Source organism: Centroberyx affinis, unplaced genomic scaffold (assembly GCF_046629955.1).
Source record: "Centroberyx affinis isolate AG114_WGS23_722 - 3 ecotype Tasmania unplaced genomic scaffold, CSIRO-AGI_Caff_v1 ptg004126l_1, whole genome shotgun sequence".
Taxonomy (NCBI): domain Eukaryota; kingdom Metazoa; phylum Chordata; class Actinopteri; order Beryciformes; family Berycidae; genus Centroberyx; species Centroberyx affinis.
Window position 1 is genome coordinate 163,659 of NW_027281900.1, and position 16,674 is coordinate 180,332.

Genomic DNA, 16,674 nt, shown 5'->3' on the forward strand with positions numbered 1-16,674 from the left:
ATGTGGAAGACCGGAGTCCTCCTGCTGCTTTGGGGACTGGCGTCCGGCGAACTCCAGCAAGAAACGGAGTCCCGGAGACACCCACCCCCGGGAAAGTTGGATTTCGGTTATGTGCCTGCGGGAGTTTATGAGACCCTGGCCCATTACGAACCGGGACCGATAGGGATTCTGTTCCACATGGTGCACGCGTTTCTATATGTCGTGCAACCCAACCCTTTCCCACAAGGTAAGCGTCCTCACTCACTCTCTCTGCACTCCTACTAATAAAATATGAATAAAATCCTCAAGGAATCCAGCAGGGATTCGCAGTGAGACTGGTTCCAAAATGCAAAAGAATACAACTGGAAATAATCAATATGGAACCAACCAATCAGTCGTGGTCCTGTTTGTCTAATTGCATCATTATTGTTCTATTTAACTGATATAAAGACATTACCATACATGCTGTAGGACTTCTCATTGAATCCTAAATGACTCAATCACGCTGGACTGACCAATAGGACTCGCAAGGGTTGCTTAATATCACTGATGCCAAATCAATTGTATCCTGTTCAATTGTATGTTTTTATTGGATTGCTGAAGGACTTTCAGAGCTGTCTTATTTGATTTCATGAAGATCCTCCACCTTCAAATAGTTGCACTTGTCATTAACTGTACCAAGCACGAACCTAAATGCAGAGATGTTTAAATGATCTCTCTTAAATGATTCAGAATCAACACCAGACCTGCCTTTTTTAATTGATTGGGCTGTATGACTGTGTTGTTTTCCGTCTCATTGCGTGAAAACCTGTTCCGCTCTCCGCAGTAGTACCGGGGATTTGCACTGTGCGTCAAGTTCCTCCATCCGCGCGCGTTTTGATTTGCGCCCGGAGCTGACAGCGCACTTGAAGGTATTGTGTTTGTGCCTGCGGCGCACATTGTGTCAGAATAATTACAATTAATGGCCCCGTTGCTGACAGCATCATGTGGCCACTGGCCGGTCACTTTGGGTCAGTCGAGCCACAAAAAGCGTTTTGCTTCAGTGGGAATGTGGCTGGACATCGGATCAGTGGATGGAGCTTCCCGGCACCCTTACATTACATTACACTACACAGCCAGGCGCACCGTTATACATTTAATGCAATTAGAGTTGACTGCTTAACCATATAGACATGAGGTGTGTGTGTTTAAGTGGGTCGTGGATGCTCATAAGTTGTGGTCTCCTCCATGCGTCACTGTGTGTATGTCCATAGTCAATCGGAACATTTTGCAGATTAGCAGCTCTCTGAGTCACCTTGTTAATTGGGTAATCCCATAAACTCCAGCGCCATATGTTGCTGCATGGGCTTTTATTTTCCAGTTTGTCACCAGTAGGCTACTCGAGGGCTCCTGGCCTAACGCTATGGAGCAGACCGCTGCTCAGTGAAGTTTATGAGTTCATTCATGGGTGCACCTACCAAATGATTCAAGATGGAATGGGAAATCATGTGGAAGCGCTTCGTTCGTACACAGTAGCGCAGCAGCAAAACCCTTGAACACAACCCAAAGGAAATGAATTGCCTCCTCTTGCATGACTGTTAACAGTTTGTCATTCCTTTGTTTATTAAGCCCCGGGGGTTTCATTATTATTTTTGGGTTCATCCAGTTCCCCATGCTTCCCCGTTAATCAGAATTTAGACAGCGCAAGCTCAGGCCATCTGCCTATTAAGAGAGACAATAACATGCGTGCATGGAGGTTTAGCATGATAAATCCAGTGATCTGTCAGCTTGTTGTGATGAGCGGAGACAGGCTGGTTTGCAGCAAGCCTTTGGGACTTGCAGAGCTTGTGATTTCTATAACAACACGCCACAGGAATCCCCTCTGCACAGTGCAGTGTGCTGAAAAACAGAACTTGGAGTTACATTAAAATCTATAAGTGGGGAAAAATTCTGCAAATATTTTTCACTCCAGTGGTTTCTGACTTGAGGTGGTGCAGATGTCAGAGTGGGATAGTGTATAGGGTGGGTGGATGTGGGTGTCTCTTCCCTTTAGCCTGTGGTAAGCCACAGCGTTAGCCTACTTCCAGCAGACATTTACAGCATGAATCACTGAGTCCTGAAGCAGTTTTTTGCAACACTGCAAAAAAAAAAATCCTTCTTAACAAGTGCTGTTCATCTTGTAGTCAGTCTCTAAATCTGAATATTCTCAAAACAGATCCGTCTGCCACTGGGATGTGATCGCTTCACTTATTTCCAGTGCAACTCTTTATTCAAGAATTTTCTCAACTCAGGTGCTCTTATCTCTAATAAAGTGGACCAGTCCACCTGTTTCAGATTAATGCCACTTCATCTGAGAAAATGGCTGAACCAATTTCACTGGAAAAGTATCTTACTCACATGGGAATTGTTTTTCACTTCTGTGAGGAAAAATTACACTCCAAACCTGAATATAAATGTAAATAACTAGGGTTCAACTTTATGAAGGCCAATACTGACAGCACTGTTTTTGTTTTGAAGCCACTGATATATATAATATTTTGCGCTGATGTTCAACATTTTTCCATTTTCATGCCAAAAAATTACCAGTATGCAGTGTTTCCCTCAGATTTTTTTTTTCTTGTCAGGGCGGCAAAGCCTCTGAAACAGCATTTAGACCATCATGGGACACTAAAACTCTCCACTGAAACCAATACTAATTGAAATTATTTTAGTTGGCAGCTCTTTAAGACAGGTTGACCCACGCTGTGTATTCAAAATCTGCGATAACTTGCTACTATTTTAGTTACAAAAAATATGAGGGAGGAACCTTCATCGTATCAGCAGTGGATGACATGACTGGTCCATATCCAATACTCGACAAATGATGATATATCCGTCTAACCCTTGCAACGACTCATTAAGATTGAACATTTTTTTGCAGTGTAATTAGCAGCGCTCCATCATCACTTCTCCCACAATCACTGCATGACATTTTGCATTGTACACACGTCTTTATAATCTCACGACTGTTCGATACGGTCGACTGACACGTTACTCTCCGTATCAGACCGGTCGTGCGGCACTCTGGCTCCGAGCGTGTGGGAGGTGTTATTAGCAAAGAAGCAACAAATGTCTGTCACTGACGCCCACACAAGCAAACCAACAGTGACATATTCTCTCTAACATTTTTTTTTAACGGCTTTTCTCCGCGGCGTGGCAGCCTGGAGAAGCTGTTATCACCCCCCTACCCTACCCCCCTTCTTCTCCTCTCACACCTACACACACACTCTCCCCACACACCACTGCAACATGCCAATACACAGTCTGACGTACAGTATCCTCAGCACCACATACATTCCAGCATTTCCCATTAAACCGGAGAGTTTTGCATTTTGCATGTCGAGGCATTTCGCCTGACGTTCCTCTCCAGAGAGAGACTTACACTGAGTGACACTTGGCTGTGGATGGACACACATCGGCTGTTACAGGAATAGATAAACCAGTGACCTTCGGCTACAGGATGGGTTTGTTTTACCCCTGCTGCCCTAATCAATGAAAACAGCACATTTTACATCATATTTCTGCGATCGTATGCCTTTCCAACCCATTTGTGCAAGTATTTTAATCGATCCGGGTGTAAGAAAGCCGTCATTTGAGAGTAGATGTGCTTTACAGCTCCTTCTGCGGTTTCCACGGTGCCATTTGATGCCTGTGGGAGCGCGCGGCTGGGGGAGAGGATGCCAGCCACAATCATGCAGATCCCTGTTGGAAAGGCCTCCGTGTTTTCTCATTAGTATCTTCAATCCCTCTCCTGGAGAAACCACGCCCACGTTGAATGTTGATACAGTGGACGGGTGAAAAGCTGGCATTCGTTCAAGCCAAGTAACGGTTGCCAGGGAAACCCAGCGGCAGCCATCATGGCCAGTGTATTTTGGTTCACCTCACTGCCCTACATATGTCTGACTGCACCAGCGTGATTTGAAGTGTGAGCTAAAACAGAGTTTGGAGGCAACTACAGCATGCCGTCACTTCTTACACTCCGAATGAATACTGTGCTGGAGGTGGGACGCTTTGCAGGGTCTGGGCCATTCATGAACTGAATTGAGAATGCATGGTAAGTCCCAGTTCAGTTCCTGGAGTTGGAATATGGAATCGCACCCGGCTCTAAGGAGACAGAACTGGGATTGAATTGGAATGACGGGAAACTGAATTTAATTCCATGAAATTTCACTTCTAAGAGAGTTTGTCTTGACTCGCTAAACATTATAAATCAAACAATATGATTCCAATAAAATACAGTTAAACAAATCAAATACATTCAATCGTAACGTACTGTATGTATTACGATTACATATTATGCATCAAATACCACCTGAAAGGTCCGTTTAACATTTTATGATATTCAGTATTGATAATATATAACACTAATCTCAGATATGAAAAAACAACAAAACATGGAATTTCACAGAATTTAATTGAATTAAAATCAACCTGCTGAAAGTCCAGTTCAATTTGAGTTCTGTTTCCCATACTTTTTTCAAATTCCAACTCCAGTTCCTCAGTTGAATTGGAATCGATGAGTTCCTTCATGAATTGACCCCCAACTCTGACTCTTTGAAAGTTTAGATTCAACCGCGCTCACCATTTACACTGTACTAGCTCAGGTTATAGGATGTGACCCATATTTGGCGGTTTTAACATTCCCAGTTCCCATCAAGAGGGAGTCCAGTGTGTTTCTGCCCAGCTCTCAGAAATAAAGAGACTCAGACGCTCACCGAACGACACATAGACTTCAAAGGATGTGAAGTGGAACACTTCAAAAGAGTCTACCCAAGGACAAAGAAGAGATAGAAGCACTGCGTGATGTGCATCAGAGATTTAGTGGAACCACAAACTAGCTGACATTTTGGCTATAAGTCTTTTATGATGTAAGGAAGAATCCTAGTCAAGACATGAGTTTACAGTTAAATGACGATTCATCATTTTCTCACCTGTAGCGCCAAATGCTGGTACAATTTGTCTTTGGCAGATAAATGAATAACGGGCGTCTGACGGTCGTAACTTTTTGAGATGATGACATTTGAATTCCTCGGTTATACACACTGTTTGGTCTGTGCCTGTTCTCTAACTTTGTCCCTGCTGAACACCGTAGCGTCTAAACTTCTGCAAACTTTCCCTTGTTTCTCTGCTGCCTGGATGGTTAAGTAGCCTAACTTTGGTTAAGACTTGGCAGTATTCCCATGTGGTGACATATAGCAGGTGTGAAGCCACCAAAAAGAGCAGGGTATAAAGTAAAACTTCCAAATCTGTTCTTATCTCTTTATTGAATGTTTCACACAGCAACCTGATTCTACACATGAAATAGTATTGCAAACAGGAAAGGTGATACATTTCTATGAAAAATGTATATTGAATATTTTGGCTGGTAGAAAATATTCTTGGAATGTAATTTTTTTAGTTTACCAGCCCTTGGCAGGTGAGCCAAAAAGTTAATTTCAGACACTGCTTCCCAGTGGAGCAGTTCATTTGAACTGAATCACAATAATGAAGCCAACTGTTGTTTACACCCATACATCTTTGAATGATGATGACTTTTTGCTATTAGTTTGCTGGAAATAGCCTTAATTAACACGATTATAGCCTATTAAACAAACTGCATAGCAAATTACATGCATAATAAATCACTGTTAGTGGATTAGACAACACAGTGGCTTTTAGCATTTTTACAGCTTTAAGTGGAAATGTCAGTAAATGACTAAATTCTGTTCAATAAATGGCTGATCTGCATGACCACATTACTTTTTCTCATGAAGTACGGTTCGCTTGTCAACTGTAAATGGGAAACTGAAGCAAAATGAGCAATTTCATTCTGATTTTTACCAGCCGGTGTGGCGGGTGACCCTCATTAATTTATCTGCCAAAGACAAATTTTACCAGCATTTTGTTAATTCTGGTCGTGGGACGAGACCAGACCAGGAGGAGGTTGTTTGGCTTGCACTCGAGTTTAATTATGGTGCTTTCACCTCCTCAGACGAACACAACCAAAGGCGTCAACGCTGCAGGGTTTGATTTAACTGCACCCAAAAAAGGCAGAATGAAAAAATAGATAATGAACCCGTTGCCCCGACAGAGTGTGCCTCTACAGGTCAATCCTGCTGCATGTGGATGACTGGTACATGCTGGAGGCACTGTTATGAATTTTTGTTGTTTTAGGCAGCATGGTGGCAAAGTGATTAAGGAGCCTGTCCTTCATCTGGAAGGCCTGGGTTCAAGCCTCATGACAGCAAGCATCTGCCCTGCTGAAGTGTCCTTGAGCAAGACACTGAATCCAGGAGTGTTGTTCTGTTGCACTTTGACCTCTCTGTGGAGGTGTGCAAGTGAAACGGTTCATTTTTTCCTCTGGGGGATCAATAAAGAATCCCAAAAAAGGAATGAAAGCACCCCAAGAAACATTATTTTTCAGCGTTTTTCCAGCATCAGTCGCAACCACGTTCCTAATTAGAGATTTCTTCAAAAAGCAGCATTCACATCTGTGGAGAATACCATTAGTTGCTGCGACACCCCAAAGGGCTTGAATTTGGAATCATAATGTTTGGCAGATTTGAATCATATCTCTGTTAATGATATCTAAAACAAGCAGATGCACCAATGACGTATACTGAGCGTTCTGAAATGTGTAATTAATTGATGGACTGGTATCTTGTTTTGCTGGCTCTGCAGCCACCGAGGGCCTAATTCCTCAGTATTCACACAGATGGAGTTAAATAAACCAAAAAAGTGCGCTGATCACCATGTTACAGAAATGATCTGATAGGTTTCCAGGAAGTCTCTTGAGGCACACTGAGGCGTGATGCAACGCAATGCATAAGAACAACTTATATGACTGCAACTTTAAGTGTAGGTAAAGTCAACAGTTGGATCGGTATATGGGTTTGCAGATTTTGGCTTTTTATAAAAAATCGGATAGTGTCCAGTCAGTGTGTGTGGTGGGAGCGCAGATGCTTGGGGTGCGTGAGGGTCATGGGGTCACGCTGGCTTGAAATGTGCATGTGGACCCAGAAAGCATGTGAGGGGAATTGACAGCTGGGGGGTGGGGGGTATGGGAGGGATGAAGGGGCATTTGGATGGGCAGAGAGCAGTTTGCTGACAGCTTGTCGCAGATGGCATTGGCAGTTCCAGAACATTCTTAATACTGGCATCTGAGGTTACTGTTTAAAGGTCCCATGTTATAAAGTTTTCATGATTTTGTTCCTGTGTTTTGGAGATGAATGTAGTTTTATTAAACAGGTGTTTATTGAATGAATTTGAAGACTTAAGTCCTCACAATACTGGACTTTGATTGGCAGACAACACCAGCTCCTCTAACTCAAATGAGGTAAAACTGCTGAGTGGAGGCTTTCCAGTTCAAATGCTGCAAACTGGCCTGACTGGAAGTATTTTAGCAAATGTTTAGTGAGGGGAGCCAATCAGGACCAAGTCCAATTGTGATGCGTTGACTGGAGTAAGTCTGAAACTCCCCATAAAAAAGAATGGATTTTTGAAAATGCAACAACTTTAAATTTAACCACTCAACAATCAAAATGTAGCAATGTCGTCATTAAGCACGGTTTAAGTTTGATCATAATGTATATAAAACTGAATTCCTGTAATAGGGCCCCTTTAAACACTTATATCCAAGTATATTTGTGAGAATCATAATGTATCGAGTTAGGCTGAATGGAAAAGGCAAATTTAGATTTCCTCAGTATCACAAAGCAGTTTTTACTCGATATACAGCGATATACAACTATGGAAACAAAGTTGCTGAATGAATAAAGATGTAACAAGGTTTGCAGCCAAAGCAGAGAAAGTGTCACAGTGTCACTCCCATAATGCATCCACTGTGGTTATATGCCCATTAGTTTGTGCATTACAATATTGCCAAGTGCATTTCATTGTTTTCGTCTTCAGACAGCATGAAATGTGGCCAACATTAGCTGACACGAAAGAGCGATAATAACTAATAATCCATTACTAATCAGTTCTTGACAGGCTCTTTCCAATTCCTCAGTGTTTCAAAAGGTTGCTGGAAATTCATTTGACAGTTTGATGGAAACATAACTAGTGTTTATTATAGCTTGTGTTGTCCAAACAGTTTGAAATTCAGAGAGAAAGCAGAGTCACGTTGTCTCTCATTTCCCATTATTCTGTGGGATTGGATAGCAGCCCTGAGGCTTGGAGCACAAACATGCCTGGCTGCTGGGAAGGCTTTCATGTCCTCAATATTTTATGCTTTTCTCAGCTTCCATCTGTTACTAAATAAGATCAAATGTGATTAAATTGTGAGAGGATTCTTTAAAGCGTGACTGGCCAATCACTCAAACATCATCTAATCATCTTCACTTGGGAAACCTCTAATAAATATCCTTAGGCCAGTGAAGTTATATGTTTATTTTCTATGACTGGTAGACTTAATTTACTGCGATAGACAGTATGATACACAATATTAATGACAAATTATTCCTTATTTATAAAGAAAAATGCTATGTTATATATTTGGTGTAAACTAAGAACATATTATCCATTACTACAGAGATACTGTATGTCAGAAATATTTGTCTCACAAAACTTAAACATCGCCGAATTACGTCCATTTCTCTTGCGCATTTTTTTAAATCTGAGAAAAATGTGCTTGTACTTTGTTTGATTCCTGATTCTGTTTAGGAATATATTTGCTATACACAAACTGCCCCATGATGTATGGATGTGTCTTGTAAGACCATGTGGGCTGGATACCTGGAGTGCAAGATGCTGAAATATAATGGCTCAGTCAGTTATGTGTGTCTGCAAGAGCCCATGCCCTTCCCAGCATTACTGTAGTGTAGATGCATCCACACGACTGAAATATATGTATACTGTTCCTCTGCTGTGTATCTGCGCTGTCACACACACTCATGTCATGGCAGTGAGTGTGATGCCCCGTGGCGGCGGGATGCTTCGGGGCACCAATAGGCACGGCCTTCCTCGCCTCCAGCGTAATGCCAGCTGACAGCCAGAGGCAACGTGTCACTCCATCACACGGCTAGGAAGGCCTTTGCCAGCGCCTGCGTAGAGAAGTGACACACATACTGCAATTTTTTTTCATATTTCTGCCCATTTTTACACATATTTAGGATTTTATTGTGTGATAAATGTGTGGTGGCACATGCACAATTGCATGGCACGCATTTCTGATGATGCAAAGTTCTGGTGGTAAACCTTTTTAACACAAAAACTCCTGAGCAACGTCTTACTTCATATTCACACAGTTACACACATTCACACTTTGGCGTTGCCTACGGGGATTAAGTGCCTTGCGCAATGGCAGGGCAGCCTGGTCTCACGAAATTCCGTGAAATAAGCATGATGTCTTAAAATGCTAATAACGCACTCCGTGCACGAAAAGTGAGAGAAATACATTTCCCCAATACAAAAGGATTATACGGATTAGACACGACTAGAAACAGGCAGTAGTTTGAGATTGAAATAGTAGAAAGTAAGAGAGTGGAGGTCTGCAACCCAGGTTCAGTTCCCAACTCAAGCAAATACGTTTTCTACTGTGAGTGAAGTTTCATTCTTAGTAAAAGTTTTTCTTATTTAACCATAGGGCTGTGCAAAAAAAAAATCGATACAGCTGAGTATTGCAGTATTTTTTTCCATGATACTGTAACGATTTTCCAGCCCCTCGTATCGCTACGTTAAAAAAATTATTCATGTTTTAAACGTATTTAAAATATCCTTAAATTTCCCTCAAATCCCTTTGAATTAAATAGTTTTGACTCAATTTGTCCGCTGAGTTATCAATATAATGTGATGTACGTATTAGACTACCCAGGTGGTACACAGCAAGTGGTTTTTTCAGCTCTATTTTTAAATTTTCAGTAAATTATGTAGAGTATTGCAATGTATCGCAATAGGTATTGTATCGCAATCGTATTGTTGATACAATCGTATCATGACTCATGTATCGTGATACGTATCCACAAAATTGGTGGCACCAGGATGGTAGTTGTTGAGAGTGGAGTGTGTTTCTCATTCCCCGCTCAGACTTGTCTAGCTGGTCTGGGATTGGAACCGGCAACCTTCTCGTCACTCGCCAGCTTCTCTAACATCGTAGCTGCCGTCGCCCCAGCTTTGTGAGAGCAGATCAAGCTGCATAATCAGAACACAAAAAGTAATATTGTACAGCACTGTAATTCCCTGTCTGCAGCTCCAAGCCCATGAATAGATATCAAAATAGCCTTTACATGTTGTTTCTCCTGGAATGGATCCACAAATCTGGGATTAGTGTTTTCTGCAGGCCCAGCCAGCCAGGCGAGACGACCGGCTGTAACTGAGGAGCTTCACTCCAACATGATTCTGTCCCCCATTTTTTATGTAATTAGTTTAATTTTTAAACCTGCTCTGACAAAACTGTTGGACAGTAGACAATTTAATAAATTACACAATTAAACCCCTGACATTAACAAATTCCAAGACCACTTGAAGGACAGAGATGAAGACATTTCTAACATGTCAACCATTTCTACAGATGGTTGACAGGACAGCTGTGGAGGAGGATATGAAACTTTACAGCTTTACATCCATTTTGGGAAAACAGTTCATCATTCAGTATCACTTAAATCTAGATCATAAAGTCTGTAATCAAACTGTAATCAGTCTGTCAACCAAGAACTTTAGTTACCAATAGGCGGGGAAAGTGAATGAAAATTAAGTCACACAAGTGAATGATTCTGCATTCACACATAGCGTTTTTTCCCCAACTGCCAGCGCCCTTTTCTCATAAATTGCAGCCCTACAGCTGGCATTTTTTTCGGCAGAGCGGAGCGCTTTCAAAAGTTGAGAAATTTTCAACTTTTCAGAAAAGCGCCGGGTGACGTAAACCGCTTTTTTCTCAGCCAACCAATCGCGATCAGGCAGAGGCTCGCCGTTTCCCATAGCAACAACAAATATGAGGAAAGTCAAAGTAGAAATTGGTCGTTGTAATAAGTGAATTTCCGTTACCGTGACACCGATCTTACAGGCAGTATGGATTATACTGGACGTGTACTGGAATATCTGGTAAGCCTTTGTTTGTTGCAAAACACTGTTTGTCTGCTAGAAGAGCTAACCAGCTGGTTAGTGAGCTAGCAGCTACTCGGCTAACGTCAGTTGATCCACTTTTTATTTCTCCTCACACACAGCGCTCCAGGCAGCGCTTTTTCCAGACAAGAAAACGTTATGTGTGAACACAGCACCTAACACTGACTTTAGTCTTTTTTTAACGTTACTTCACCGTTAACCAACCGTGATGTAAACGTGAAATTGGCCGTCCAATTCGTGCATTCACCACATAATCCTTCCCTGGTGAGGAATGTTTTTTGTGTCCACAACAAGTAATCTGGGTTTTAGAGTTTGTGCTCATTTCACAACATTTTGTGACTGTGTTGTCTTATTGAGGTGCGCTTGAGCAAGTTCTACAGTATGTATTTACCGTTCTGTGTATGTATGAATGAATGTATGAAAGTGATCATGCTTCCCTGGATAAATGATAAATGAAAGTTTAAAAAAAAGAATATGACAGGATGGTTTATTTGACACTTTAATGGCAAATCAGTTGCATGGTGAACAGAGGGATGACCCATCCTTAATTATGTCCCTGTTAAATTAATTGTTCTTTTACTGAGCAATTAGAGTCCATTTAGGTTTTACGAGCTTCTCCATGTACATGTTTTATTGCTGAGAAGACATTTTATTGTTTATTGGATCATCAGATCTAGGTCGACTGAGTGACATGGAGCTGCAGGGAGGCCGAGTGATTAGAGACCGCCCCTCGACTGAAAGGTCATGGGTTCGATCCCCGCTGCAGCTACAGTGCTTCTGTCAACAGCTGTGTGTCTTGTTGCTTGTTGAAGCGTCCTTGAGCAACACACTGTACCCCTCCCCCTATACTCAGTCACTCTGCGTAAGGGAATCAGCTAAATGTAAAAATGTTCCTGCATTTCTAACCAATTTAAATTGCTGCTTTTACATTTAGCTGATGCTCTCACCCAGAGGAAAGGGGTTTGTTGTCTTGTTCAAGAAAACTTTGACAGAACTGTTGATTGACACGTTGGCTGTTTCAGGGATCAAACCTGTGAACCTTTAGTGACAGGACAGTCTCTCTTACCTCTACTCCCCCCTGTCAGCTTATGTATTCACTGTGTTAATCCCCAAAGAATCTGCCTGGGGATTCAGTGCAGCAATAATGTAAGACATTAATATTTGCTTTACAATTGATATTAATTTTAATCCACAACTGTGTTGAAACCAACAAAGACAATTTGCTTTGCAAATAGCTTTTAATAAAACTTCCATGTGCAAAATGCACATGAGCTTCAAGGCCTGAAAATGTAATCTCGTTTAGATTAGTTTATTTAGGTTATCTACCCCCTTTCTTCAGAAGAAATTAGGTGACAGATGCTGGTTAGCTTCCTCACTGCTTCCCCACTTTGTCAGCACTACTGCTCCCTTTTCTGTGGCTGTTAATTTCTACTGTAAAAGCATATTTTTCCTGCAAAGGAGAATCCATGATGAGCTGTCATGCAGACACACAGACCCCCCTGTGCGACGGTTGCATTTGCATTCAAATATCCCCAAAATAGCTTTTGTGTATTAATCATGTCAGCGCAGTACTTCTGAGGTGGTCGGTTACTTCTGAAGGACAGACAAATCATTAGTGATCAATGCAATGCTATTTATTATAGGTGCTACTTAATTTCATTCACGCGGCTTTGGTTCGGTTTCAGCAAGAGACAATACAAACTGTTGAATACGAGAGCCGCTGAAAGACTCCTGATTGTCCGACGGAATGTGTTGCGTAACGCTTTTTCCCCATGAAGTGAATGACCATTCATTAAACCGCTAAATCTGAATGTTGAAGTGCGCTCTTTCAAAGGGGGAGAAGTAGATCAATAGATAGAAGAAGTAGTTTCTGGATCCCTGTTCTGAGGCAAGCAATGCATCTCATTAAGACAGCCTCCTTCACCAAAGGCTGGCATATTAGCAGCGTAAGTAAGAGAAGATAAGAGCTATGGCATTAAGATAACTTGAACGTTTGAGACGTTTCAAGGTAATATTATAATGCCACCATCAGCTTAAGTTCCCAGCTATCTGACAGAGAGCAGGTGAGAAATGTGGCAAATCCAGAGGGAATGAAAGCGCAGCTACAGAAGGAAATCAAAAGATCACTGGAGCAAGACTGGGCCGAGAAGATATCGGCTTATTTAAAGAAGCAAGAAAGATGAAAAAAAAAAAAAATAGTGAGACTACGTTGAACAAAAGAGCTGCCAGTTTCCAGCGTGCCGCTCGAGCCGTGTCTCCTTCGGGGACGTCATATTTGGGTCAGGCCTGGGTAGCCAAGCAGGAGAGGCGAGGGCGAGGCGAAGCGAAGCGCCGCTGTCCCGCTGAATGGATGGCAAGTCATGCATTCTCTGTCCCTTTGTTTCCGCTTCATTGGTGGGCGCGGCGGTGCCCGCTGGGAGTCGACTGTAGGGACATGGTGAGTTGTAAATGCAGATGTGCGGCGGTAAGGGGTCAACCTGCCAACGCCGGAGATGACTACTCTAAACGGCCTTCCTTCCCCAACATGGCGTTTAGCCTCGGTGCCGCTCGTCACACCACTTCACATGATCCTTGTAGCCTTCACTCAGCGTTGGAGAGACAGTTCCCCTGAGTGGGATGTGTCACGGGAACGCGGCTGTGTCACAACTCGGAGAGGACTTTTAGGGTGTGTAATTTCGCTCTCGACGATAAGCTGTGTGTCAAGTACACTGTGTCTAGGAAACTAGCATCCATCCTAAGTGGTTTAGCATCTATTCTAACAGGAACCATCGTTGACCTTATAACATTAATGACTTTAATTGATAACTTGGACGCCACAGGACAGCCGAGTGGTTAAAGAGGCTGACCTGAACGGCAAACAGGAGACACTGAACTCCTACCTGCTCACTTAAAAGATAAGTTCTGCGATTTTGGACTAATATATAATTTGCCTCTTACATAGAGTACTTGGACTCACAGAGAATAATGATTCCCAAGTCAGCTGTCGTTTGAAACAGTGAGCTCCGTCGCTAGCAATGAATCCAAACAGTTGCCTATGTCAAAATATCTCCAAAAAAGCCATTTGTAGGCTCTGCAGGGGAGTTGAGAGTAAATGGAAAAGTTGCGAAGTACATACATTAAAATTAGCTGTGATTTCATTCCGCCATTTTGCACACAGACTGGCTTTTTTGGAGATATTTTGACAAACCCCATTTGGACTCATTGTTAGCAGCAAGAGGCAACGGGAGCTCACCGTTTCTACCGACTTGACTCTGGAGCCAATATTGTCTGTGGGTCCAAATGCTACAGGTATGTAAGAGACAAATTATATATACTGTAGGTCCAAAATCGCCGAACCTATCCTTTAATGCATGTCACATTTCACTCTGGATAAGAGTATCAGCTAAATGGCTAAAATGTGAATGTCCCTTTCAACATGCTACACAGGGCTGAGTGTTAATGTTCTTGTGCAATCCTCCTTGGGAAGTGGAGCTCCAGACAATTCAATGACATCACTCCTCTCTTGTCATGTTAACTGTCGGTTGGTGGGAGTTAGCTTGTCCCTTCTGATTGGTCAGTCCCCGACAGCACACGCTTCCTGTCTGTCATTTTCTTTAGCCTTGATAAGCTGATGGTAATCTGGGATGTGTTTACCTGGCGCTGTGTGCAGAGCCAATCCTCTTGGCTGTCCGGTGGTCAACATGGATACCAGACGCCGCTGCAGACCACGTGTGTTTTTGTCCCATGAGTCTTTGTTAACTGCTTAGCCTAAAGGTTAGAGAAGTGGGCTTGTGAGCCGAAGGTCACTGGTTTGAATCTTAGACAATCTGGGTGGGGAAAGTAAATGAAAAACACATTCTCCTCCCTCAGCGACTACAATTGAGGTGCCTCTGAGCAAAGCACTTAGCCCACTTCTCCAGTGGAGCTGCTCATTGACCAAAGGTAGAAGACTATGGTTATGTGGGTGTTCAGTTGACTTTGCCTGCATAAATGAAAGTTAAAAAAAACAGGTAGAAGTAGCATGTCAACAAATGGCATTATCAGAGATTTCAAGGCACTGTTTCAACTACAGAAATTTACAAACACCTTATGACCTAGGTAAATAAATAAATAAATCACCAGCTTTCTCAGCCCTTTTAGCCCATTGACATAATTTACATAAAAAGATCCACAGTTCACTGTATCTGCCCCAATTAGTTCACTTTGAGATTAAAAATAATCCAGGCAATCAATCCAGTCAAACTGGCTCTAACTGGGGTGTTGTAAGGAAGCAATGTACCCCATGAATAATGATGTGTGTTTGGGAAGATAAACTGCACAGTAGGTTTACAAAAATCATTAATATGTTGTTTGAAGAGAGAGCTGCTTTTAAGATGTTGCCAGTTTCAAAGGATTAAGCCAAGTTTTTTGGGAGACTGGATCATTGGTGATGAGAACATGGAAACCAAAATCATCCATGTTTTTTCTGGTAGATTGCTCCTTTGCTCCATGCAAATTCTTTAGCCTACACTATGTTGAGTGCTCACGCTGAGAGATAGACACTATGTTATGTCAAGATATGTATGCTGAAGGGTTGCGCCGGAGCGAACAATCTACCAGGGAACATAGCTGATTTCGGTCTTTATGATCTCCCAAAAACTTGGTTTATTCCTTTAAGTCTTCACCCAGTAGCGTAGCCTGAAGCCTGAAGTAAAATACCTCAAATGTCAATGTAAATAAACATGGAAAGAGAAAGGGGAACCCAGGGAGCACTTCTTAGTTTTCTTCTTCAAATTGAATGGATCCAGTCCTTTACATTACTGTTCTAGAAAACCATCTGCGGAATGGCAAACATTTTCATCAGTTCAGAACTGATCAGAACTGATAAAGCCTCTCGGACGAGTGGTAGGGCTGCACGATATTGGAAAAAACTGCGATATATATTGCGATATGAAAAAATACAGGAATTTTCACCAAATGACTTGAATAGCTCTATGAAGCCTTGCCCCTTTAAGAAGGTGGCCTTGTGGGTAACCTGCGCGGGTGACGTAGTAGGAAGTGAGTGTGTTTTTAGCTGCAGCCAGAGTGAGTTGCAGGATGCTAAGTAAAGTTACCATAGTTAGCAGGAAAAGAGCTTAGAACGTCACAGAGTAGTAAAGTGCCAGTTCTCCACTGCAGAGTTGGTCCGGACTCTTAGTAAAAAGCTTGTTACCAGCTACGAGCCAGGCTAAGCTAAAATAGGCTAGCACAACACCAGAGGCTTCCCAACTACGGTTCAGAGCCGCGAAAGCTGGAAAGATAACATACGCTACTCTTATAACAAACCCTTAAATCGGAGTAAATTATGTTATGTCAGACAGACTTCTCTTGTAGATTAGACATGGAAAACGAGAACCGTGTGAGTTTTCCTTTTGTATCAAGCAGCAAAAAAGTTGTAGCATGACATGTTTGAGTTAATTTGCCTTACTTGACATTGCACGTCGTGCGATGTGACTATCGAACGTGCGCACATCGCGATGACGATGCTGAAACGGTATATCGTGCAGCCCTAACGAGTGGTGAAACATCTTCAACTCTTCATTTTAAGTCCAGTGGATTTTGTTTTGGACATCTTACTACCTGGATGACTGAAATGAATCTACACAGACATACAGAAGAAGACACATGAGAGACAGTATA

The 16,674-nt window shown here is 42.3% G+C and overlaps 1 protein-coding gene across 1 annotated transcript in view; it reads left to right on the forward strand.

Moving 5' to 3' along the window:
* Positions 1-16,674, forward strand: part of prom1a (prominin 1a) — an 84,800-nt gene continuing 68,126 nt past the window's right edge. Inside the window, exon 1 of the mRNA XM_071542581.1 lies at positions 1-226. Coding sequence (XP_071398682.1) covers positions 1-226 — 226 coding nt within the window. The remainder of the gene's footprint in view (positions 227-16,674) is intronic.